Source organism: Bos javanicus, chromosome 20 (genome assembly GCF_032452875.1).
Source record: "Bos javanicus breed banteng chromosome 20, ARS-OSU_banteng_1.0, whole genome shotgun sequence".
Classification (NCBI taxonomy): Eukaryota; Metazoa; Chordata; class Mammalia; order Artiodactyla; family Bovidae; genus Bos; species Bos javanicus.
Genome location: NC_083887.1, coordinates 41,906,197 through 41,933,044, shown reverse-complemented (window position 1 = coordinate 41,933,044; position 26,848 = coordinate 41,906,197). Strand labels below are relative to the sequence as shown.

The following is a 26,848-nucleotide window of genomic DNA, read 5'->3' as shown; positions in this document are numbered from 1 at the left end:
TTGAGTGCAGCACTTTCACAGCATCATCTTTCAGGATTTGGAACAGCTCAACTGGAATTCCATCACCTCCACTGGCTTTGTTCGTAGTGATGCTTTCTAAGGCCCACTTGACTTCACATTTCAGGATGTCTGGCTCTAGGTCAGTGATCACACCATCATAATTATCTGGGTCGTGAAGATCTTTTTTGTACAGTTCTTCTGTGTATTCTTGCCATCTCTTCTTAATATCTTCTGCTTCTGTTAGGTCCATACCATTTCTGTCCTTTATCGAGCCCATCTTTGCATGAAATGTTCCTTTGGTATCTCTGATTTTCTTGAAGAGATCCCTAGTCTTTCCCATTCTGTTGTTTTCCTCTATTTCTTTGCACTGATCGCTGAAGAAGGCTTTCTTATCTCTTCTTGCTATTCTTTGGAACTCTGCATTCAGATGCTTATATCTTTCCTTTTCTCCTTTGCTTTTCACTTCTCTTCTTTTCACAGCTATTTGTAAGGCCTCCCCAGACAGCCATTTTGCTTTTTTGCATTTCTTTTCTATGGGAATGGTCTTGATCCCTGTCTCCTGTACAATGTCACGAACCTCATTCCATAGTTCATCAGGGACTCTATCTGTCAGATCTAGGCCCTTAAATCTATTTCTCACTTCCACTGTATAATCATAAGGGATTTGATTTAGGTCATACCTGAATGGTCTAGTGGTTTTTCCTACTTTCTTCAATTTAAGTCTGAATTTGGCAATAAGGAGTTCATGGTCTGAGCCACAGTCAGCTCCTGGTCTTGTTTTTGCTGACTGTATAGAGCTTCTCCAAAATGTCCATTAATCACAGACAGGTTAAATACATTTTAATTTAGTCACACTGTATAATACCATACAGCAACGAGAATGTGCCAACTACAGTTAACTATAACAGGTATTTCTAAAACAAAATAAAGAAGAAGATAGAAACAAAAAATATATACAATTCTAACTTTTATAATTCAAAAACAGGTAAAACTAATACATGGTACTTTCAAGACAGAATAGAGGTTGCCTTAAGGAGTCAGGTGGTGACTAGAAAGGGGCTCTTCAATGCTGGTAATCTTGAGTGGGGGGCTGAGTACACAGTTATATTCACTTGGTGAAAATTCACTGAGTCTTATGACAAGTGCACATTCAATATTTGTGTTCTACTTCAATCAAAGGTTTATTTTTCAAAAATGAGAGACAATACCAAAGAATGAGTGAAAACCACATTCACTCTCATTAATAACAAAATACATGAATATTTAACTAAGGCACTCTTATGACAGATTGTTTAAAGTCTGTAAACGAGTATTTACTGAGCCCCTGCAATGTGCCAAGGAATATGTTAGTACTGATACAAGACAGACTGTTAACGCCTCAGCCTCATGGAGCTACAGTTGGAAGGAAGGAAGCAAAGAAACAAAGTCCAAAATGTGAAGAAGACTAATAATTCATTTTTTACAGCAGCATAAACTGATGGGATTCTTTTGATAAGAAATTTGGTACTACATATCATGATCTTTAACAAATATCCATCTACTGGATGAATTACTAAAAATTAGGATGCAAAACATGTATCAGTATGACGACTAGCATGTAAAAAAGGCAAGAAGGGAAAAAAATGAAAATATAATGGACACACCATTTTGAACTCACCATTTTCTAAAGATTTTTAGTGAAGTCATATTTTGAAAAATGAATCAAGCATAATTTGCCATCCAATAACAAACTGCATTTTATACAGAAAAAGGCATTTTTCTGTATCCTTCTGAGATTTTTTTTAAGTAAGTATATTTTCAAAGAAAGTCTAATGAAAAAGTCAATTCTGTTTAAAAATAAGCCAAGAGATCTTTTTCTTTACAACAACCTGAGTGTCATCCCTGCATAGTTACGAGAAACATTTTGTGAGAGTTGAAATCCCATAAAGTAAACACCTGACACAGGATTTTTCTTTAAGATGATTTTAAAATAAGTGTCCACATTCTCTTAGAGATTTGTTTGTTCATAAAATTCCTAGAGGCAGATAGACACAGAAAGGAAAGGCTTTTCAACAAACTCACTCTAATACCATTTTCTCATAAGTTTACCATTAAAGCTCCATTACAAAATCATAGGTTCATTCACTTGAAAAGAAAAAGAAAAAAAGGACCTCTCAATAAAATGAAACCAGGGGACTTCCCTGGCAGTCCAGTAGTTAAGACTCCATACTTCCACTGCAAGGGGTTGGGGGAGTGGTGATGGTAAGGGGGCCACAGGTTCCATTCCTGGTCAGGGAACTAGGATCCCACATGCTTTGCGGCACGGCCAAAACACAAAATAAAAAAATAAAGACAAAAAGAAATAAAATATGCAGATATACAAAAGAAAATGCTTTGAATACATTTTCCAAACAAAATAAACATTAACAATAAGCCACCTTGACTGAGTAGACTGAGGAGAGGGTACCAAGGACAAAAGCTGGAGGAAAATCTACACCAGAATGAATAGATAAGATAAAAACCACAAAAGACGAATCAGAGAGCCAGAGGCAAGTAAGGAGCGCGCAGCAGGCGCAACACACTAAAAGCCCAGGTATCATATCAGGGAGGAGATGCAACTGAAGCGTGTCCACTGGATTCAGTCTGACATCAGCAGCTACAGCGGGGTGAGGGCATGTAAGGGGGAGTGGAATGCCACAGCAAAGCCAGGCTGTGAACAGCCCAGAATCCAACAGGCTCCTGGACGGCTCTGAGGCATGGGGGAGGCAAGTGCTCCCCAACGTTCATGAGGAGGGGAGCATGAGCATGACGCTGAACTCGTGAACTGCTGATGTGTAAATGTGGGCAGAGAGCTGACACGCTGAAAAGCTCCCCAGCTGAAATGATAAACCACAGATTTACTGCAGCAGTCATTTTTTTTTTCCTCCTGTATCACCAAGAGGCCCAAATTATCAGAGAAGAAAAGGCAAATGGTTGAACTGACATTTCCACAGAAGGTGGTGGTTATTAGCACAAGGGGCTGAGGCCACTAGAGCTGAGAGACAAAAGTCAGAGGAGAGGACTGAAGCAGGAAAGCAAAGAAAGGTGGCTGTACACATTGAGAAAAAAGAAGATTCAGGCAGAAGCAAAGGGAACAAGGAAACGAGGACCTGGAAGTATAAGTGGATGTCACCAGAAAGTGAGACATGAGAATGAGATTCCAAGGAAGAATTCACTTAGGATGGTGAAGATTTTACAAACAAAAAGGCGTCCAAATATCTCATTAAAAGCCCAACCATTTTTTAAAAAATTCTAAATACAATGCCGTATCTCACAGCTAGCCTCTTGACAAAAATTTTTAAAAGTTAAAATGTTGCTTTGAAAAACATAGCAGTCATATATTTACTTATATATATGTAATATAAATATTATATGTAATTAAATATATATTTAATTTCATGAGAATAAATTGTTCTTCACTATAAAATGAATAAAAGTATATGTCAAAAAAGAAAAAAAACTCCCATAAAACCACTATCTTACTACAACTATTACTCCAGTTATTTTTAGCATAGTTATAATCATAGTTTATAAAATTTCATAAATTGTTTTCTAATTAAATATATACATTTTTTAAAGCCACACACATTTTTCCACTTTAATACTTGCATGATATTTTATCAAGTAGACTCTCAAATTTTTGAAATCAATTCTCCCACTGCTTATCTAATTTGGGGCTATCATAAATTATGCAGGGGTATAAATCAGCATGTATAATATTACATTTTCATGCCTCACCTGAGAAGTAGATAATTAAGTATCTGAGGTGGGAAAGTTGTCCCTAAAGATTAAAAGGAGAATGGCTCATTTTCAGATGTACTATCTCACCAGGTCACTGACAAGCCAAAAGATTTACCTGGAAGAAATCTTACAAAACGTGGCATAAAATGAAATCTTGGACAGCAGGGAGGACTGTCTTCAAACAAAGGACCTAAAGCAAACAAGTGAAAAGGAAAGAAAAAATAAATAAAACTGCCTTGAGAAACAAACACTGAAACTTAATTCCCAAGATTCATGATAACGAAACAAAAACACCACCACCAACAGAAGTAGGGACATAACAAACACTGCCCCCACTTCTACTCAACAGCTGAATCAATCATGTGGCAACTGCCTCAAACATCCCATGAAGAGTGAGGAGACCCTCCCCGCCAAGAAAGGGAAGAATGAAAGCCCCAAGGATATATACAGTATATAGCATATACAGTAAAGCTAGTTTTAGAAATTCAAAGATATAAAGATTTTTGTTATAACTGAACTACTGCATGATAAATATGCCTGTGTTTTCGCTGTGTCCCATTTTAATCAATACAACTGGGGGGAAAAACAGAGAAATACTATTCAAAATTTGGTTTGAAAAGCTGTTCATCAACACACTGCTTTAAAAATAAATAAATAAATGTCTGATGGAACAGACGCATTTCCAAGAGTAAATCATCATCCAAGAACCAAGTATCAAGTTTTGAACCGATGTAGCATACGGTGTGTGTGTGTTTTAAGAGTTAACTAAAGTTCTGTTTTAATGAACTGTCATTTTGGAAGAAGTTTATTACAGTAAAGTCCAACAGACTTAAGATATTAACTAATGAGATTTCCCCAACGCAGATAAATCAAGGTAGTTACTCAACATAACTGATACCATCTTCCTAGGTACCAGTTACTTAACAATTAATGATAATCCTTCATAAAGGACATGGTCCATCTGTAGTTAAATGAGACCCATAACAACTCATTTATGTCAAATGATAAGAAGCATGCCTATGAATAATAAACTTTTCCCTGCAGTTCAAAAGTGAGAGGAATTTCAACTATGTACCCCCACTTTTTTATAAGAGTTTTCACATAAACCACAACATTCTCCCACAAGCGCTACACTTTTGTTAAATCCTATTTACCTTTGAGATTCCAGTCATACAATTCCAAAATATCTCTGAATAGGAATAATGAAAAGAGTTCAAGTCCTTTCACACAAAAATTCTGAAAAATAAACCAGAAACCCCAAATTACTGTAGTACTGCAACTATATATTAACTGATGCTTCAGCTTGTTTTAGTCAAGTGTTTTAAAAAGTGTCTAATGCAACTGTACTAAAACAGTTTAATTTCCTAAAAAACTTGGCCACTGTCCTATAGTAGCTCAGTGTCTTAAAACATTAATGAAGTAAGCAATAATGTCATTAGAATTCCTAAGAAAATGTGGGCTTGGCTCTTCTCAATGTACAAATAAAGTGATGTGAAATTTAGAAATCAAAGTCTCTTTCATGTCATATTTTTCTAACCCAATTACAAAACATACCAGAATCTCTTAGGGACTTTCTGTTAATTCAAATAACACACTGAGCAGCCAGCTCTGATAGATCTGTCCCCAGCACCACCCTCCCCTCCCACCTCTGCTCACCTCCACCCTTCAAACACACCCACAATCACTATTGCCAAGTTACCATAAATTAGAGGTCTCCGTGCCAAAAAAGTTCCAGCTCTTAATGAAGGCAAATAAAGGGCTACGAAAAACGACAGAACTTTGTACCAAAATTTCTGCTGTAAACAAGCTTAACAGATGATATATCTGCGAGTGAGACTTGTCTCATAATTCTTCCTCCTACTTGTTTTGCTCGGGGTTCATAAATCACCCTGCGTGAGATCACGCCAGAAGTCGTCAACTTTTACAATAGCAAATGAAGGCTTATGACCTTAAAAATCAAAAGGAAGCAAAAAAGCCCTTCCAAGCTGAAGAATGAAGGGGCGGCCCTTTCTCCTTAATTCTTTTTGAAAGACAGGTAGAATTAACAGGACTTGCCCAGAATGAAATAGGTGCAAACTAAGCATGCGTGTCATGCTCATCAATCCCTGTGGGTGCTCCGCTGCCCTCGACAGAGCCACACTGTTAAACAAGGTTTGCAAGAGGAGCCAGGGGCTCAGGAAATCGACCCCGACTCCAACACAATGTTAAGTGCACAAGCTTGTTTGCTGTCTGGTTGTTATTTCTTGGTGTGATTTGTTGACACCACTAAAGTCAAGATCAGGCAATGAATCATTCTGAGATTCACATTAATCTTGCTTTGGAATTTTAAACCTCTTGCATGTATTTAGATAAATCTGCTGCTGAGCATCCGCAGTGAAAAACAATTAGGAAAAATATGTAAATATATGGGAAGAAAAATGAACCAAGCATTGATCTTGTCACTGGAGATAATGAATAAGATTATTCCCACAGTTATCAGATTCAGTTTCACTTTTCTAATTTCCTCTCTGATAACGACCAGTAACCAAAAGCTGTCCCTTGTCCAAAACAAACTAGAAACAGATGTAATGTTACCATCACATAACTTTCAGTAGCTGCAACACAGAGGAGAAACGGGTTCAAAAATAGGTCAAAAAGTTGGAAAATGACCTGAATTTTAACCTCCTTCCTAAAGCTACATCTGACTACAGTTACGTCTGACTGGTCTTTTTCAACAGTGAACACAATACTTTAAGAGTATCCTTATGGCAAAAAGCCAGCGCTGGTCAAGTTCAATGCTTTAAAAATATATAACTATGGAATAAACAAAAGAGCAAACTGCATCAAGCTGTTAAATAATCTTCTCTCTTACCTCAGGCATCATCTCTTCTATGAAATGAATCGTGTAGTCTATGTTGAATCTAATTACTTTACACAGTGGAATCTGTAATAAGAAGAAGGAGAGGGTCAGTTTCAAAATGCCTTCCTGTGCTCACCACTGTACACGTGTTGGCTACCTGACCCAGAAGGCCATGAACCAAATGAGAAAGTTTCACCTTAATCTAAGCTGCTAACAATACTGCACATGAAGCTTGACCACAACTGCTGGATTTTAATGCAAGAACCCAGCTGACCTGGTCTCTACAGGAAACCTGCATAATGTTGGTGTTTAATTAACTGTATTAGCAGCAGCAACACAAACATGACAAGAACTCATTAAATCCAAATATATTGCCTCTGAAGAATTAATAAAACCACGAATACTTCTTTCTCTCGGGTTTTTAAAACCTTTCAGAATCTTCAGCTCTTCAGGCAGATCCGGGATAGCAGGCTGACAATTCATCAGTTACAGATTCATAAGTCACTGAAGTACACACAACTCATGCTGCCTTTCTGGCTCTGGAGCAAAAGCAAGCATGGCAATAAAAATAATAATAGCTAACACTTACTAGCTAGGTAGGCCCTGTTCTACTGTTTCATATACTGTCACTCATGTAGCCATCCTGTGAGATAGGTACAATTATTCTCCCTAGTGTACAGTGGAAGAAACAAAAAACAGAGAATCAGATACTTTGCCTAAGGTAGTGTGTGTGTGTGTGTGTGTGTGTGTGTGTTAGTCGCTCAGTCGTGTCTGACTTTTGCGACCCTATGGACCATAGCCCACCAGGCTCCTCTGTCCATGGGATTCTCCAGGCAAGAGTACTGGAGTGGGGTCCTCCAGGGGATCTTCCTGACCCAGGGGTAAAACACGTGTCTCTTACATCTCCTGCATTGATAGGTCGGTTCTTTACCACTAGTGCCACCTGATAACAGGGATCTGGTGAATTAGAAACCCTTGCTCCTGACCCCAGTTCTAAGCCACTAGGGTATCCATCTCTCATTACCTAACACTGTCCTAATAATATCTGTCCTAATGCTCAGAGTATGTGTGAAGATGAAGGAAAGCTCAGATGAAATAAATCCACATCTGTCTTGCTTTACAAATGTATCATTAGATACCAGCCTAGTGCCCACATTTAAGAGGTTTTCTCTAGGCCTATTTTTGAATGAACGGAGGACTGAAAAAGGGAGGGGTGTGAGGTTAGAGCAGTGGTTTGGCTGAGTAGCTGGAGAAAATAATAGACTCAGAAGCCCTAGAGATGTGTTAAGTAGGCTTTTCTGGCCACTCGATCTGTCCATAAGACGATTTTATATAAATGTCATCGTTTTTACAAACCACAGCAATTAGAAAGAAACAAATTTTAATTCCACCAGCAAAAGGAATGGCAAGAAAAACAGTCTTACAATGCCATCTACTGGAAGTCTTTTTCTCAGAAATGAAGTTTAGCTCTTAGGTGCTTTTATTTTTTTGAAGGGTAGTGGCTAATTTAAGTGAAATTCATAATTAACTTTAATAAGAGATCCATTTTCAACTTTCTCGTGGTAATGGGTTCTAAACCAGCTGAAGCGACATGCTAAGGTCACTACCATTTTGAAGTTCTTTCTTCCTACAAGCATTTAAAAATATTTGAGCATAGTTTATGAATAATTTGTGCAATTATTCACAGTTTTAAAATACATTACTAACAACCGATAGATTCACAGATACTCTAAAATAGGCCACACCCTCTATCTTTTAAAAAGGCAGAGATCTAAGAGAAAAGCATGAAAACAAGCATAAATAGAGTGTGATACAGTGTAACCTGTCAGAGTGCCATTAAAAAAACAAACAAAATGTTGAATAGTATAAAGTACAAAAGAATCAAAGAGGAGGTAACATTTGAGTTGAGTCTTTAAAGATGAGAAGGAATTTTCCAGGTCATTCAGAAAATTAACTGGGAAAGAAAAAGGTGTTTGTTTATTCTTTTAAATTAATTTTTATTGGAGTAAAGTTGCTTTATAACGTTGTGTTAGTTTCTACCGTACAGCAAAGTCAATCAGTCACAGATATACATGTATCTCCTCCCTTTTTTATTTCCTTCCCATTCAGGTCACCACAGTGCATTAAAGAACAGGAATTTAGTTTCTAGCAAGGCAGAGAAAAAGAAGCTGGAGCCAAAATAGGTCATTTAGCTCTTCAGGAGTGAAATGAATGAAGACAGAGACACAAGGAAATTCTAGAAAGTATGAACTATATTCTGCAGATCTTATAAACCAGGTTAAGGATTCAGAGCTATCCTTATGGCAGCAAGAAGTCATTCAAGTGCTATAAGTGAGAGACCAACACAGTTTCACATGGTCGCTGTGTAAACAGGGTGGGAAGGGCGTACAGAGGAGCAAGGCAAGAGACCAGGAGCCTAATGGAACAGCCCAGGAGCCAAATGAAGAGAAGTCCAAAAGAGGAAGGGGAAGACTTTTAGACATAGGAGATGGGACGGAAATCCACAGCGACCATTCTGACCTGGAAATGAAAGACAGAGAACAGAGGATGATTTCCAGGTTTCTAGCCTAAGGGAATAGCTAGGTCAGGATGACATCAAAACAAGGAAATTCACAGGGTGTAACCCTAAGTCCCTTAAACTCAGTATGTAGAGAAGATGACCAGCTCAGTTTCACACAAGTTGAGGGTGAGGTACCTGAGGGGACATCAAGGTGGGTGTGTCCAATGCGCAATCTGAAATGTGAGTGTGAAGCACAGAGCCATGTGTCACAGCTATAAATATTGATGTCAGAACATGCATGAGAGGAAAAAACATGGGTGACATTGCATTACGTGGGGAGTGCATTCAGGAGAGAAAAGGACCAGAGCCCTTGGGAAGAGTCAAGAGGCAGAGAAAGCGCAGAAGTGTAAACTTTACTCCTTCCGCTCTGTGCAACAGCAGCTCTGCTGATGATTAATGCAACTACAGTTCCTTCCTCAATGACTTCACCTAAAATCACTTTGGGGGACTCCTTTAACCTCTCCTCTTACACATGCTGTATTTCCCTTGGGGCAGTCACCCATACCACTAGAACCCTTCTCAGACACACAAATTTGGGAAGGCAGAATCTCCCTTTCTATTCAAACTTGCATCTCTAAGACTCAAAGAGAACTTGTCCTTTTCCTATATATTGGGAACTCAGTTGATCAAGAGCTCAGTCGGCCAATCAAACAATATAAACACCTTTGATCTTTTCTTAAAACATGTTTGAGTAGTGACTAACACTAACTCCCATCTCATCCTACCAGAAACAAATCAAAAAACCATTCCTAAACTTCTATATTCTAACTCTACTATTTCCAGGCACTAAATGACTACAATCCAGGACAGAGAGGCCATTGGAAATGGAAAGCCAATTAAGGCAGCAGGGAAAGGATCATGGCGTTTCTTTGTGCTTTTGAGGGCAGGATAAAATATTATGTATGTACAACACAAATCTAGGTAACCATAGTTATGTTATCGAAGTCCTTAAAAGCACCAGGTATTATAAGTAATAACAAATGTACTACATAAATAGATAAAATTCTCCTGGAATGTTCTATACTTAGCCAACAAGGCTTTCAATCCACTTTAATTCAAGAAGACCTTAAGAGAACCTGTCAAAACTAAACTGGGTTGAAATTCTAACATTACCATCATTTACATGCCCTTCATGCTGATGTGTTCTCTCTGGCAAGAAAATGAATCAGAACAGTAAAGCGATTTAATAATTCTTTTTCTTGGGAGGCTATTTCAAATTCAAGAGGCCTTTGATGGATCTAATTCCTATGAACTGTACAACACTTAGCTTAAAACTCGATTTATTTTATCAACATCTCTAACATAAATGATGGGGCTTATCTTCTCATTACTGAGTTAAGTTCTCAAGTTCTGAGAGCTTGAATATTTATAAATATATATATATATATATATATATATATATATATATATATGCTGAAGCCAGGAATTTTTCAGTCCTATCTTTTATTTTATAGCAACAGTAACAACTGCAATTAATTTCACACTAGCAGCCTCTCAGTGCCAAAACCTTGTGTTGAGAAACTTTAATAAAGCTCAAAGAATCACTTCCATGTCACATACGTACCAATAATCAGTTTAAAAAAAAAATAAGAATTAGAAGAAAAACTCAAATGTCTGTCTGACATCTTATCCAAAATAATAAGTGCCAAATGTACTGTGTATTAAACATCATGATAAACACTTTTCATGTGTCATCTCATTTATTTTTTTATAAAAGCCAGTAAGAGTACCATAACTAATAACCTCTATTTTACAGATGAGAAAAGTCAAGGCTTATAAAAATTGAAATGTCAAATCATACAGCTAGTAAATAGAATCATTAAGGTTTAAACCCTCTCTGAAGCCATACAGCTTCCTTCTTTAAAGTGACCCTAAAAGTTAAAATGAGATCTATATTACTTAAAGGGAATTAAGAGATAAGATAGATAATTTTCAAGTATTTTCATGGTAACTAACTATTGTATTTGCAAGTCCTCTGAGGGAAAAAAGAGAGAAAAGTATAACGTAGGGGCTCAGTTCAGTTCAGTTCAGTTCAGTCGCTCAGTCGTGTCCAACTCTTTGCGACCCCATGATTCGAAGCACACCAGGCCTCCATGTCCATCACAAACTCCCGGAGTTCACTCAAACTCATGTCCATCGAGTCGGTGATCCCATCCAGCCATCTCATCCTCTGTCGTTCCCTTCTCCTGCCCCCAATCCCTCCCAGCATCAGAGTCTTTTCCAATGAGTCAACTCTTTGCATGAGGTGGCGCAATGTAGGGGCAAGTTGGACTAAATGACTTCTAAAGGCCTTTGCAACTCTAAGACTGAGATTTAGTGTAACAAAGGGTTTGAGGGCCTAATTGAGACATTTAAAAAGTAATAAAATAAGAAACCTCCAAATTTAAAAACATCCTAGTGCCTTTTCATAAAAACCGTTTAAAAATTGTCTAAACAACCTAAACATCCATTGACAGATGAATGGATAAAGAAGATATGGTATGTATATACAATGGAATACTACTCAGCTATAAGAAAGAACAAAGTGGGGAGGGAGGTTTAGGAGGGAGGGGACATATGTATACCTATGGCTGATTCATGTTGATATTTGACAGAAAACAACGAAAAAGCAATTCTTCTTCAATTAAAAAAGTAATTAATTAAAAAAGACCGAAATGTCATCTGAAGCAACAAGGATGCAATTAGAGATTATCGTACTAAGTGAAGTAAGTCAGAAAGAGAAAGACAAATGCCATACTGTGTCACTTACATGTGGAATCTAAAATATAGCACAAATTAACCTATTTACAAAACAGAAACAAATACACAAACAGAGAGAGTAGATTTGTGGTTGCCAAGGGAGAGGGGAAGAAGAGGGATATACTAAGAGATTGCAAACTATTACACTTAGAATGGATAAAACAACAAGATCCTACTGTGTAGCACAGGGAACTGTATCCTGGGATAAACCATAATGGAAAAGAATATAAAAAAGAATGTATATGTGTGGATAACTGAGTCACTTTGCTGTACAGCAGAGATTAGCACACCATATAAATCAACTTTACTTCAATTAAAAAAAAATAGTCCAATTTAAAAGTTTGTAAGTATGGATGATGATAGATGTTAATTAGACTTATCATGGTGATCACTTCACAATATATACAAATACTGAATCATTATGCTATATATCTGAAACTAGTAACATTATATGTCAATTATACCTCAATAAAAAATATAGTTCAATATTACATGATTTTCTATATTATGGTTCACCCTAGAGATATGTGATATGTATTATCAAGTGATTTTATTTTTACACTTACAGTGTAATCATCTTCTCAAAAAAAATTCTCTGAGATAAAATATACTGTGGCATAAAGAAAATCTCATTAAGAAACAATTTGTTTTAAATTAGTATCACTACTATGGAATCATGTCTACTAAAAAAAAATAGAAAGTGGAAAGATTAGACAAAGGTTTTATTCTTTACTCTTCAATGGAACAGAATTTCACATTTCAAATAAACTAAAATAACTTTTCAAACTGCAGATATAATTTCTTTTATGTAAACCGGAAAGAATTAACGAACATTCTACTTCAATGTACATATACCGTAGCTATAAATTCAGTAAGTTCTATAGCAGTGTCTTGACTAACTCATGGATACCTCTACACTCCCTTCCTGAGTCACCAGTGAATTCCACTCTACATCCAACTAGAGTACACAGTAAGTAAGACAACCCCTAAGACAGCTAGCTTTGAAACAGAAAGATTTTGACTTACAGGACTTCCATCTGAACCGATTACCAACAGATCAGCCTTAATACCTGAGAATATCATGATCTGTATGTCAAAGTCTCTTAAAGAGGACGTCTTCCTGGGATGCAAAAGCAGAAAACTATGAAGTTAACTCAGGCCCTGAACAAGCTCCATTTCTTTACCTGTGACTCACAGACTAAGTACTAGCTTCTCCTTAAAACTTTCCAGCTCTCTTTTGAAGGACACCCACCCCAAAATAGCTTTGACACATTACTCCACAGTTTATCCTTCTTTTTCAATCTTTCACACTCTCAAAATGTTATTCTGATACATGTTTACTTACACCATCTAATGTGGACCAAACCTGTGACTCATTAGCACAGATGTCACACTCCCACCTGACACACACTGCCGCTGACTTCCTGTAGCTTAGGCAAAGGGATGTAAAGTAGTTGTTACTTAGAAGTCAGAGGAAAAGAAATTTCCTTTGACTTTTAGAAAGAAAGGGGGCACAGGGAAGGAGAAAGCCGGCCAATTAGCACATACTTACATTGGTCAGGGGGGCGTGTGCAAACATAGAAAATCCTTCAAAGATATACTCGTGATCATCATATTCAATAACAGTTGGCCTGTCAGTCTAAAAGCAAACAGAAACATGAAGCATGAACAAATGATATGACTTTTACATGCACAGTATCTATCAGGACAAAAGCAACCAACCAAAGCGAGCAAGTACAGACTCCTGCTCACGTTCTCCCAGACACCAGGGAGAAACTTTACAAAGAAGTTTAACTCTAGCTTGGTAGGATTCTCTGACTTCAGTTATATACTAGACAATCAAGGAGGTTTATTATGGCTGCCATAAAGGAAAAAAGGCTACATGACTTCATTTTCTAGGAACTTGTTTTATTTAATCTCATAATACTACCAGTCCTGTTCTTACTAAACTGTATTTCTGTACTAACAGAAGTCCTAACAAGAAAAAGATAATCACACAGCCAAATCAAAGCTCAAAGTAGAGAAGACTAAGCATCACAACAGTGAAGACAAGCAGCAGCCTGGAAGGCTCTGAAGGCCCTAGGGTGCCAGCGGCTCCTCCCCTCACAGCTCCATCCCCAGATCCCCCGAGGAAAAGCCCAGCCAGCAAACACTGTAACAAACCAAGTCTTGCATAATGTCAAAGATCTTAATTACCTGAAAATAGAACCTAATCAAAATATACAAATGCTAATCTAAGCATAAGAGACTCTGTTCATTATGCCATTCTTATGGTCTGCCATTTTTAATCCTAAACGCTAACCATGGAGCAAATGATCAAGATTAGAAACCTAAAAGACATGTTTTTTCTACATAGATATTGAACATTATTCTTTTAAACATTTACATATCTATAAACATTTATGCATATACCCCCACACACATATATATATGAAAAGCTTAGGTGGGTAGGGGAAATTAAAGAATATCCTAATGCACATTTGTTTTTCTAATATTACTGTTACTTCCCATCTGAATAACTCAACAAAGTTGTCCTAAATTAAATATAATGAGAGAACTTCAAACGAAATAATAATGGTAAAGCCATCTTGGAAAATAGTTTGGTAGTTCCTCAAAATACTAAACACAGATTTACCACACAGTCCAGCAACTCTAGTCCTAGAGTTATACTCAAAGGAAGGAAAACATACATCCACACAAAAACTTGTAAATAAACGTTCACAGCAGCATTATTCATAATAGCCCAACCGTGGATACCACCCAAATGTTCTCTGACAGATGAATGGATAAATCAAATATAGTATATCCATACAGCAGTAAAACGGAATGAAGTTACATATTATACCATGGATGAATCTTGAAAACATTTTGCTAAGCAGAAGAAACCAAAATGATCATACATTGTATGTTTCTATTCATAAGAAATACTAGACTAGGCAAATGATAAAGACAAAATACGTTAGTAGTTGCTGAAGGCTGGGCAGCAGGAAAGAACTGACTGCCAATAAGTACAGGGTTTCTTTGGGAAATGATGAAAATGTTCTAAAATTAGATTGTAGTGTTAGTTTCACAATTCTTAATATCATAAAATATATATTTTAGATGGGTAAGTTATGGTATATTAATCATATTCAGTAAAGTTGTTAAAATAAATAATTATTAATAATCTAATTCTGAAGGACTTCCCTGTGGTCCAACAGCTAAGACTCTGAGCTCCCCAACGCAGGGGACCAGGCTTCAATCCCTGGTTGGGGAACTGGATCCCTCATGCCGCAACTAAGAGTTGGTATGCTGCAGTGAAAGATCCTGAGCACCCAAATAAGTCCTGGAACAACCAAACAGTGTGTCCAGTCATGTCCAACTCTTTGCAACCCCATCGACTGTAGCCCGCCAGGTTCTGCTGTCCATGGGATTTCCCAGGCAAGAATACTGGAGCAGGTTGCCATTTCCTTCTCCAGGGGATCTTTCCAACCAAGGGATAGAACCTGGGCCTCTTGTATCTCATGCACTGGCAGAAGGATTCTTTACCACTGTGCCACCTGGGAAGCCCTGATACTATGCCTGATCTTAGTCAAAAAGCTGAGAAGTGATCAAAATAAATAAATAATAAATACACATTTAATATTCCTTCAAACAGGAAAGTAACTTTTATGTAGAAAAACATCAAAAAAAAATCTAATTTTGACATTGAAATCTCTTAATAAAAAATGTAACAAGAATTAATTAATCATACTGCTGTCAACAGCAGTATAGCACAGTAAAATAGCATACAGCCGTGTACTACAGAGTCAGTCTGCCCAGGTTCAAGTCCCCACTGTGCCACATGTTACCTGAATAGTCTTCAGCAAGTTACTTAACCTTATTTGTAGAAACATGGACAACTGTCCCATCTGCATACTGGGGAAAATAATACCTACTCCATCAACTTTCTGTGAGAAATAAGTTAATACATTTCAAACACAGAATGGTGCCTGGTACCACAGTCAACAAATATTAGGCATTTACTGTCATAAATGCAATAGTTATGGGTCACTAGATAATATATAAGTTATTTGCCAATTTTTAAGAGATACACAAGTGTTCTATGCATTCTTCCAACTCCATAGTTCACTGGGTCTTATGAGGTACCAACAATATAAAAGAAAAACGACACAGAAATTAGTATAATGAGAGGAAGCCAAATTAAAGTCATTATGATAAGGGCCAGTTTTATCAGCATAAAAATAAAATATTTTTTTAAGAACTGAGTCCACACTTAGCCTATTCACATTTCAACCTATTAACACACATAGATCCTATTTATATTTTTTAACCAATGAAATAGATTTTGGTAGGAACTTACTAAAAAGTTTGTGGGAGGTGAGACTGTAATTCGATAGTGGAAAAGCCTGCCAGCATTGTTGGTCATAGGACGACAGGGCTTGATGGCCTGAGGGGAAAAACAAAAGTAAGTTTAAGAGTAAAGTGGCAAAATATTGTTGCTCAAAACTAGACTGTATTTTCTACATTCACATCTGACAAAAGAGGTTTTATGTGTGTTCCTTCACAAACTGGTAGGAAAAGAACAGTATTCACTTTACCACTAACTGAATGGATAAACATGGGCTGGCTGGTCACTGGTATTCAACCTGCCTATTCACATACAATACAAGGGGTTTGAACAACATAGAGATCTTTCTAGAACTAAATTTCCATGACTATCTTCCTTTTCATTTGTAAAATAACACAATACTTGACCTTGCTAACCTCCCAATAAACCAAAAAGCAAAAAGAACAATCTCAGAAGTAATAGCAGTAGGCTATAACAGGAAGGGGAACAAAGTGATATGGTTAAATATGCTGAGTAAAAATAGAAGGAAACAGAAATGTAGGAACCACAAGAATTGGTGGAACAGAACATGCATGGAGCTTAGGCCAAGAAAAGGAAAGCAGGATCAGCAGAATCACTGGGTACTCTGACAGACACAGCGATGTGTGACCCAGACCACCCTTCAGGGAAGGACTTGTTGCCCTTAAACAGTGCTGACAGCAGTCTCTAGCTGCCGGCTCCTTCAGGATCTGCGTCACGAGCAGAGCCCCCTCACCTGATGTCAGGTGTATACTGAGCGAGACAGAGGTACAAAGGCCCAGCCACTGCAGCCCACCTTGAATGGACAATACTCATTCCTTGGGTCATCACCAGGTTGACTGGGGCTTTGTTGGGGCTGACTCACAGTTCGGCCAATCCCTCTGTCCAATCCTGCTTATACCCTCTTCTGCTCACAGGTGAAGATCCCTGAGAAACATCATGCGCCCCAGACTTCACCTTCACATCTGCTTCCAGAGAATCCAGGGTGTGACAGTAGGTACCAGAGATGATCCAAGAAAGCAGGAGGTAAGATGAGGTTTTGGAGCTGAATCACCTGCCATCCGACTGGCAATAAAGAACCCATCACAGTGCCTGGTGGCACACACAGCCCCTGGCACCAGATAACTCGCCAGCTGAAACTTTCAAAGATGCTCAGTGGGAGACTGTACCAGCGGAAGCAGGTGCGATGCAGCAGGTGTTGAAGACTTGGAGTGACCAGAAGCTGTACGGATAGTGGGATAGATGACTACTACCGAGCACCACTGATGCTCTACCTTGTTCCTCAAACTTTAGGGTGATCTCAGACTGCTTGCTCCTCGTGCCCGGAAGTTTCTGATTCAGCAGCTGAGGCAGGCTTGAGAATCTGCACATCTAATAAGGTCTGAGGTGCTGCTGATACTAGTCAGAAGGCCTAAGAGAACCACTGCTCTGCAGAAATGTAGCCGGAGAGGAGGAGGAGGAAAGGCAGCTGGAAGCCAGACATGAAAGCAGAGGACCTGCTGATGGCCCACTAAGAGGCTCCCATCACCAGCAGCGCGAGGTCAGGCTGCACGCCAGGACTACGCCTGGGGCTCACCTGTCAGAGTCGGTGGGCCTTAAAGACTAATTAACAACCATCCACCGTAGGTCTGTTACTCCAAGGTCAGGGCTATGGAACCTGCGATGCGGACGTACAGGTTTTGACACCTTGTTGTCATTTAGTCACTCAGTCGTGTCTGACTCTTTGTGACCTCATGGACTGTAGTCCGCCAGGCTCCTCTGTCCATTGCATTTCACAGGGAAGATTTCCCACTGAGTGGGTTACCATTTCCTTTTCCAGTTTGCCTCCTTAGACTCCTCTAAACCTTCTGAATCTTCAGAGGCAACCTAGCCTTGTCTATGAAGAGCAAGCACTCCTCTGTCTGAAGACAAGGAAAGCCCCTGAAGGTGACATTGTCCTCACCTCCCCTACCCCATCAAATCTCCCTACCTGACAAGAGACCTATAATTAGGGTCATACCACAGCATAACTGCCAGGTTGGATGAAGAACAAGCTGGAATCAACACTGCCGGGAGAAATATCAATAACCTCAGATATGCAGATGACACCATCCTTATGGCAGAAAGTGAAGAGGAATTTAAAAGCCTCTTGATGAAAGTGAAAAAGGAGAGTGAAAAAGCTGGCTTAAAACCCAACATTCAAAAAAATGAAGATCATGGGGCATCCAGTCCCATCACTTCATGGCAAATAGATGGGGAAACAATGGAAACAGTGACAGATTTTATTTTCTTGGGCTCCAAAATCACTGCAGATGGTGACTGCAGCCATGAAATTAAAAGACACTTGCTCCTTGGAACAAAAGCTATGAAAAACTTGAGAGCATATTAAAAAGCAGAGACATTACGTTGCTGACAAAGGTCTGTCTAGTCAAAGCTATGTTTTTTCCAGTAATCATGTATGGATGTGAAAGTTGGAAAGCTGAGTGCCAAAGAATTGATGCTTTTGAACTGTGGTGTTGGAAAAGACTCTTGAAAGTCCCTTGGACTTCAAGGAGATCAAACCAGTCAAACCTAAAGGGAATCAGTCCTGAATATTCATTGGAAGGACTGATGCTGGAACTGAAGTTCCAATACTTTGGCCACCTGATGGGAAGAACTGACTCATTGGAAAAGACTCTGATGGTGGGAAAGACTGAAGACAGGAGGAGAAGGGGACAACAGAGGATGAGATGGTTGGATGGCATCACCAACTCGATGGACATGAGTTTGAGTAGGCTCTCGGGGTTGATGATGGACAGGGAAGGCTGGCATGCTGCAGTCCATGGGGTCGCAGAGTTGGACGTGACTAAGCGACTGAACTGAATAGCATCACTGGTTTCACATTTCACAGCTGGAAAGTACTAAGAGGAAACATAATATCCCACAGGAACTATAAGAACTAGCCAGCGCCAGCACATGCCAGCAGCAGGAACTCACACAGGACTGGCAGTGCATGATCAAGAGGACCAGGAAACAGTTGGTTAGGGAACAGCTGACGGAGTTAGGAGCATTCAGGATCCAAGGCCATCAGGAGATGCTGGGAACTCCCTACTAAGATGTCTCGAAGTCGTGTCTGAGTCTTTGTGACCCCATGCACTGTAGCCCACCAAGCTCCTCAGTCCATGGGATTCTCCAGGTAAGAATACTGGAGTGGGTTGCCATTCTTTTCTACAGGGGATCTTCCTGACCCAGGGATTGAATCAGGGTCTCCTGCATTGAAGGCAGGTTCTTCACTGTCTGAGCCACCAGGGAAGTTCCACTCAGATGTCTTGCTGCTGCTGCTGCTAAGTCGCTTCAGTCATATCCGACTCTGTGTGACCCCACAGACGGCAGCCCAATAGGCTCCCCCGTCCCTGGGATTCTCCAGGCAAAAACACTGGAGTGGGTTGCCATTTCCTTCCCCAAGGCATGAAAGTGAAAAGTGAAAGTGAAGTCGCTCAGTCGTGTCCAACTCTTCGAGACCCCATGGATTGCAGCCTACCAGGCTCCTCCATCCATGGGATTTTCCAGGCAAGAGTACTGGAGTGGGGTGCCATTGCCTTCTCTGTCAGATGTCTTAGTAGCATGAAAAAGCAATGGTCCATGCTGACTAAAGTGAAAATACCAAAACTGCAGGACAGACAGAAAAAGAAGGAATTCAAAGATTCAAGGAAATGGGCACACTGGGATGGATATAATATCTATGCCTGAAAAAATACCAGATAATCATCTTTCATGGCCCAGAAGACATGCCACTGACCAAGGCCAAAAGGAACATGCTGGCACAGGGGCACCAGCATCAGTAGGATGATCAGTGGTGGCATCCTCTGCAGGCCAGGACTGAGCATAAGAGGGGCTGACACAGTACACAGCTTGCTGACCACATCAAGGATGACAAGACTCTGAAACCAGAGGTAAGACGATGGAGCTCATTATAAGAAGCCAGGTTACACAATTATCATCATGACCGGTAGGACCAAAGTGGCAGCCAAGGGGATCTGACCCAAAAGGGTCACAGAAGAGGCTTTCACAGCCTGGTGTCCTTGGGTACAAAATAAATGGGTAGCTGACAAGCATACCACCTTAGTTTGTGCCAACGGAAGAAATCAAGACTGGACAAACAAGAGGCTTAAGGTAGGTTGCTCCCATACACAGTCATAATCCCTTGCCCAGTTCCAGACCCGACCAAGTTAGTGTACTGAAATCCACTGACTGAAAAGGCTGCCCAAGAGGCCAGAGGCCAGGCCCTGTGACACAATCACAAGCAAAAATAGTCATGACAACCCTGTCCTTCCCCAAAGGGGCCTATGCCCATTGTGCTCAAGGAACTGTACGCTGGGGAAGGAGGAAGTCACACAGTGTAAGGAGTGCTGGACACACCATCTGAATCAAGTGATACTCAAAGACTGGATGTATCACCCTGCTACCCCCGTCAGAGTAGGGCAGATGAGGCCAAGGCAGTATAGATCTTGGTCACAGTCTGGCTTATAGGAGGTCCACTGAGTCTACAGATCCACCCAGTGGTCATTTCCTTGGTCCCTAGACGTACCACTGGAATTGACAAAATGGGCAGATGGTGACACCTCCCCCTGGGTCCCTGATCTGTGGAGTAAGAGCCACCATAGTGGGAAAGGTCAAGCAGAACCCAACCTGGACATCAAAAACAGTGTGACTCCGGGGAATGGTGGAGATTGTGCCACCCTTAAGGATCCAAATGACACAAGGGTGACTGCCCCTATCACGGTCTGTTTAATGCACCAGTCTGGGCCCTGAAGAAATCAAGTGGATCCCGGCAGATGACCATAGACCACAAGAAGCTCAGCCAAGTAGCTCCGACTGCACCTGCCGTGCCAGGTGTTATAGCACAGTTTCAGCAGATGAACGGGATCTCAGGCACGAAGTATGCGGCAACTGACCTGCTGAATGTATTCTTTCCTATCCCAACAGAATGAGGACCAGCTCTGATGAGAACAGGTTCACATTCTCATGGAATAGACAACACTAACGGTTTTGCCACCAGCCTGTGTGAATTCTTCTACTCACTGTCATCATACAGTCCAAGGCGCTCCTGACCTAGAATACTGCAGCATGTCATACTGCTCCATTGTATCTTTGACAATATGTCGACCGAGCGAAAAGTCTTGGTAAACTGTACATGCTCCAAAGGGTGGGAAAGAAACCCTACCAAGATTCAGGGCCTCCCACAGCCACTCCATTTTTAGGAGTCAGTGGTTCCAAGACAGCCATCCAAAGTAAAACACAAAACTACTGCCTCTTCCATTCCTACAGTGAAGAAGGAAACAGAATACCAGGTGGGCTTCTTCGAGTTCAGGAGGCAACGCCATCCTCAGAGAGGATATTACTACAGCCCATTTATAAAATGGCACAAAAGGCCACCAGCTATGAGAGTGACTCAAGTGAGAAAGGCCTGCTCAAGTGAGAAAGGCCTCGGCAGTTTCAAACCACAGCTCAAGTTGCCCTGCAATGGGAGCCACGTGATTCAGCAAATCCCAGACTGCTGGTAGGAAAAGATGCTGAGAGGGGCTTACGGACACACTGGGAGAATCACCATGCTGGCCTCTGAGGTTCTGAAGCCAAGCCGTGCTGTCTATCATGAAAAATTATGTGCCTTTGCAAAGCAATTTCGAGTATGCTGCTGGGCCCTGGCAGACATGGAAGGCACGGCCAAGGGACAGCAAACAGATGTGGGGCTGGAACTGCCCGACGAGAGCTGGGTTCTGCCAGTCCCCTCTGGGCACACGTTTGGGTGGGGCCATCATAAGAAGGAGGGTGCCTATAACCAGAACCACAGAACCTGGCACACACAGAGTAGGGGGCATGAACAAACTGGGCACCCACCACTGTCGCATCAGCACACTCCCTCAGCTGATGACTAAAGTCAGGGGTACTGAAAGCAGAAGGAAAAGTCCAAGCTCAGTTTGCAAATGGGTCAGCCAAAAAGGAAGTACAGGGACTTCTCTGGTGGCCCTGGGGTGAGGACTCTAAGCTTCCAAAGCAGGGGGCCTGGGTTCAATCCCTGGTCAGGGAATTAGACCCTGCATGCCATAACTAAGATTCCCACATGCCACAACTAAGGATCCTGCACGTCGTAACTAAGACCTGGTACAGCCAAATAAATAAGACAGCGTTCTTTAAAAAACAAAGAAAAGAAAGGAGGTGCAAGCCAAAAACAGACTGTGCTGCAGCCTTCTTCATGGATGGCTCTGAAGACAGGGACGAGGGAGACCACCCAGTGGGCGGGGTTCCAGGTGGTATACCTGGTCATCTACTTTGTGTGGAAAGAGAAGTAGCCTGAGGTTAGAATAAAGATGGACTCATGGCAGAAACGGAGAAGGCAATGGCAACCCACTCCAGTACTCTTGCCTGGAAAATCCCATGGATGGAGGAGCCTGGTGGGCTGCAATCCATGGGGTCGAGAAGAGTCGGACACGACTAAGCGACTTCACTTTCACTTTTCACTTTCATGCATTGGAGAAGGAAATGGCAACCCACTCCAGTGTTCTTGCCTGGAGAATCCCAGGGACAGGGGAGCCTGGTGGGCTGCCATCTATGGGGTCGCACAGAGTCGGACACGACTGAAGCGACTTAGTAGCAGCAGCAGCAGCAGCATGGCAGAAAGCAAGTGGCCGGCCAGCTGGTCAGAGGCCTAGAAGGAAAAACCTGGGATGATCAGGGATAAGACAGTCTTGGGGTGCCCCCAGGGCAGGGGACACCCACCCAACTTAGCTAAGTTGCTAAGCTGACTGCCATACCAGCCACCTATAATGACCACCGCTGGGACCCCAATATGGCACCATCCCTGAGGGCCAACTGGCCCCTTGACAGAATGTGGACCATGTAGGCCCCATCCATGGTGAAAGGGCCAAGTATACTCTAAGAATGGGTTTGACTGCCTCAGCCAGCACCACTGCCCACCCGAATCTCCCTTCACAGAGGGCTCTGCTGCCCAGCCGTGCGAAAAACAGTCAGCACACAGCCTGCAGCCATCAGCTCCTTTCAGGTCCCCCTCCACTACAAGAAGCCCCCTCCACCATGCCCTTTCTCAGGCAGCTTTCTCGGCACAGACGGAGATGCGCGTATGAAAACCATCCTGGCCCCACGTGAGACAACTTCGACAAGCCCAGCTCTAAAGGTCCACCCCAGGTGGACATCCCCCTCTGCTCAGTCCCGAGCCCACACTCCTCTTGACCATGGAAGGTCTCCACAGCAGCCCCACCTGCAGAGACCGCGGCCTGAGGCATGCACACGGACACTCACAGGGCGCAGGCCTTGTCCCACACGCCCTCACTATACTCTGTTGTTATTGTTGTTGTTTAGTCCAAGTGGTATCCAGCTCTTTGCGACCCCATGGGCTGTAGCCTGCCAGGCTCCTCTGTCTATGGGATTTCCCAGGCAAGAACACTGCAGCTGGTTGCCATTCCCTTTGCCAGGGAATCTTCCCGACCCAGGGATCAAACCAGGATCTCCTGCGCCTCCTGCGATGGCAGGGAGATTCTTTACCACTAAGTCACCAGGGAAGCCCTAAATACAGTGTGCTGAAGCATAAAGTGACAATCCTGGGATTAACGAGAATACCTTGCAGAGAAGTAAAACGTAATGGGGAAAAAAACGAAGGAAAATAATTGATCGGGAGTAGTTACGTATAACTCTTCAATGTAAAAGTGTTCAACTCATCATGCAAACACCTTTGGAGTGTTCCTGACGACCCAGGGGTAGGGTGTGACACAGGTCAAACAAGTCCGTGTGACGCTCACAGCTGAGTGGAGACAACAGACAAAGACGAACAAAGGCAAGGGCATACACGCACATCCCCAAGGGAAGAGGACATGTGCCATACAGCACCTCGATAAGAGCATTTCTCCAGAGATTCACCACCGTTTACAACAAAAACATGAAAAACAATTACAATTACGGACCATTTTAGGATACTGAAAATGATAAAAAAAAAAAAAAAAAGGGCACTTCAAATTCACTTTGCCTACTTTAAATGATGAACCTCCCGAAGTGTCCTTGATAACATTCCCATTCCACCCCCAAAACCCAAGTATGTCTCTTCTCCAGTGATTAGTAACAGAGACTATCAGGGAACCTGAGAAGACTATTTCCAGGGTATTACTTCATTTATGGGGAGCAGAATAGCAGCAGCATCTGTCTACTTCTGGCTGCTCAGCACTGACAAATATAATAACCCAAACCAGTTACCTCTTCTCCGGGATAAATGCTGTGCCTGATGCCCGTGCGTCTCGCTTTTGCGCTGCATTTGCAGAGTGGGCCATCATTCATCTGTCAGAAACAGAATGTAATTCGTTTTTATTGGGGGGAAAATCCACTCCATGCACGACGATGCCGCGGAAACTGTGTGGGTTTTAATGTCATGAGTACCGAAGCTCTGAAAGGCTGTCAAGGTTTGAAGATTAAACGGATGTTCCAAAACCAATAAAGCTGCAAACTGTCTATATTGTCTGATAAAGGGAAACGCTATGACAACGCTGGATTCCCGACTTATTTGTGCAGCCGAGCAGAAAATATCACTGTCAGCGCCCTGTTTGCCCCCATCTTCTCCTACTGCTTTCCAGTATGTTCCCGCTATTTCTTATTTCAGGAAAAATGACTCTTTCACAAAAGAAAAGCCTAGTTTATATTCTGAAGGAACATGTAGAACGCTTTGAAGGTGACCTGCAGATTAAATGTTTTCAAAAAAGAGACCAAAAGGTATCTCAAGCAGAAGGAAGAAAATGACTCCTAGAACCAGAAAAACTTCTAGCACTAATCAGGGGACTCTGTGTCTGTTTTTTCACCTTAATTCATTTTCTGGCCATGAACTCCACTCACATGATTCGATAAGTGAATAATCCTGGGTGCTTCTTGGATAGAAAGCTGCTGGTTAAGCACTACAGGGGGGATAGGTGGGTGATACCTAGCTCAGGGTCCACATGATTAAGGAACCCTTATTTTAAGTTTAGTGTATGTACTGCTGAAGCAAGCACTAAGAATATTTACATGGGAGAAATAACACACACATGATATGCTTAGTAATTTCAAAATAAAGGAAAAAACAGGCTTCAAGAAGCCAAAATGTGAAAAGAAGATGGCTATTCTACACGACGAACCAGGAAAAGAGAAAAAAGAGAAAGAAGGAATCCAACGTTATGCTCCAAGAACATGAAAGTGAAAAGCAAAGCGTTAGTTGCTCAGTCGTGTCTGACTCTCTGCAACCCCATGGACTGTAGCCCACCAGGCTCCTCTGTCCACGGGATTCTCCAGGTAGGAATACTGAAGTGGGGAGCCATTCCCTTCTCCAGGAGATCTTCGCCACCCAGAGATTAAACCCAAGTCTCTCATGTTGCAGGCAGGTTCTTTACTGTCTGAACCCAGGAACATGAGACCCATCTAAATGGAATGGATCACATAAGTGAGTGACAAGACCAAAAAGGCAGCTGCTGCTGCTGCTAAGTCGCTTCAGTCGTGTCCAACTCTGTGTGACCCCAGAGACGGCAGCCCACCAGGCTTCCCCGTCCCTGGGATTCTCCAGGCAAGAACACTGGAGTGGGTTGCCATTTCTTTCTCCAATGCATGAAAGTGAAAAGTGAAAGTGAAGTCGCTCAGTCGTGTCCGACTCTAGTGACCCCACGGACGATAGCCCACCAGGGTCCTCCGTCCATGGGATTTTCCAGGCAAAAGTACTGGAGTGGGATGCCATTGCCTTCTCCGCCAAAAAGGCAGAACTGAGGTCAAAACCTTAAAGGGCCTTAACCCGTTCGTGAGTTTATTCAATATAAATGGTTAATATGGAATCAAAAAGGAGATCAGAGCATCAGTCTGGAGAATGGAGAAGTGGAGTTCCATTTCTCACTTTTTTGGTATTAATTAAAACATAGATATTTATATATACGATATTATTATGAGACATATATATTCTATATACATATACATATTTCTTTAGAGTTCTAGGGATTTATAACTCATTTTGTCAAAAATAGCTCAATAAAACTTTGAAAAGAAATATTAAAAAAACTATAAGTCTCTTTATCCCTTTGAGAAATCTAAAGCTCCAGGTGGTACAAGAGAGGAATAATATGGCTACCTAAAAAAAAAAAAATCACATTAAGATATTATCCAAAATAACAGCTGGCAAACAGAGATGTGATTGAATTCCCATCAAAGTCACAACACATTCCTAATGCAGGACACAACTTGTGATGAAAAATGCGGAAAAATCATTTAGTGCTCACTTATTTCCAGGGAAGCAAATAGACATCTTACATGCCCATCTTTTACCAGGGTCTGGTCTCCAATACAGATCAGCCCTTTATAAGGCTCACCTGTACAGGGGATACAAAACCAAATACAGTCAACACAACACTGAGACTATTTGTTTCTTGATATGAGAACAAAGTCCATTAAAAGACCACACACCAGGTAAGGGGAGTGACTAATGGAGAAAGGATTTTTCTTGGGGGACAAACAAATGTTCTAAAATTAAATTGTGATGACTGTACAATTCTGTGAATATACAAAAAAAAAATGAACTGTACACTTTAATTGTGTAAATTGTATGGTATGTGAATTATAACTTGCTAAAGCT

The 26,848-nt window shown here is 41.2% G+C and overlaps 1 protein-coding gene across 3 annotated transcripts in view; it reads right to left on the bottom strand.

Annotated features, from left to right (window-relative positions):
• The window catches only part of DROSHA (drosha ribonuclease III), a 122,740-nt gene that overhangs the window by 71,695 nt on the left and 24,197 nt on the right, over window positions 1-26,848 (bottom strand). For all 3 annotated transcript variants that reach the window (XM_061393809.1, XM_061393807.1, XM_061393808.1), the window contains 6 exons: window positions 24,466-24,546; window positions 16,240-16,326; window positions 13,450-13,536; window positions 6,611-6,682; window positions 4,914-4,995; window positions 3,875-3,949 (listed from right to left, as the gene is read on the bottom strand). In XM_061393809.1, the coding sequence (XP_061249793.1) occupies window positions 3,875-3,949; window positions 4,914-4,995; window positions 6,611-6,682; window positions 13,450-13,536; window positions 16,240-16,326; window positions 24,466-24,546 (484 nt within the window). The remainder of the gene's footprint in view (window positions 1-3,874; window positions 3,950-4,913; window positions 4,996-6,610; window positions 6,683-13,449; window positions 13,537-16,239; window positions 16,327-24,465; window positions 24,547-26,848) is intronic.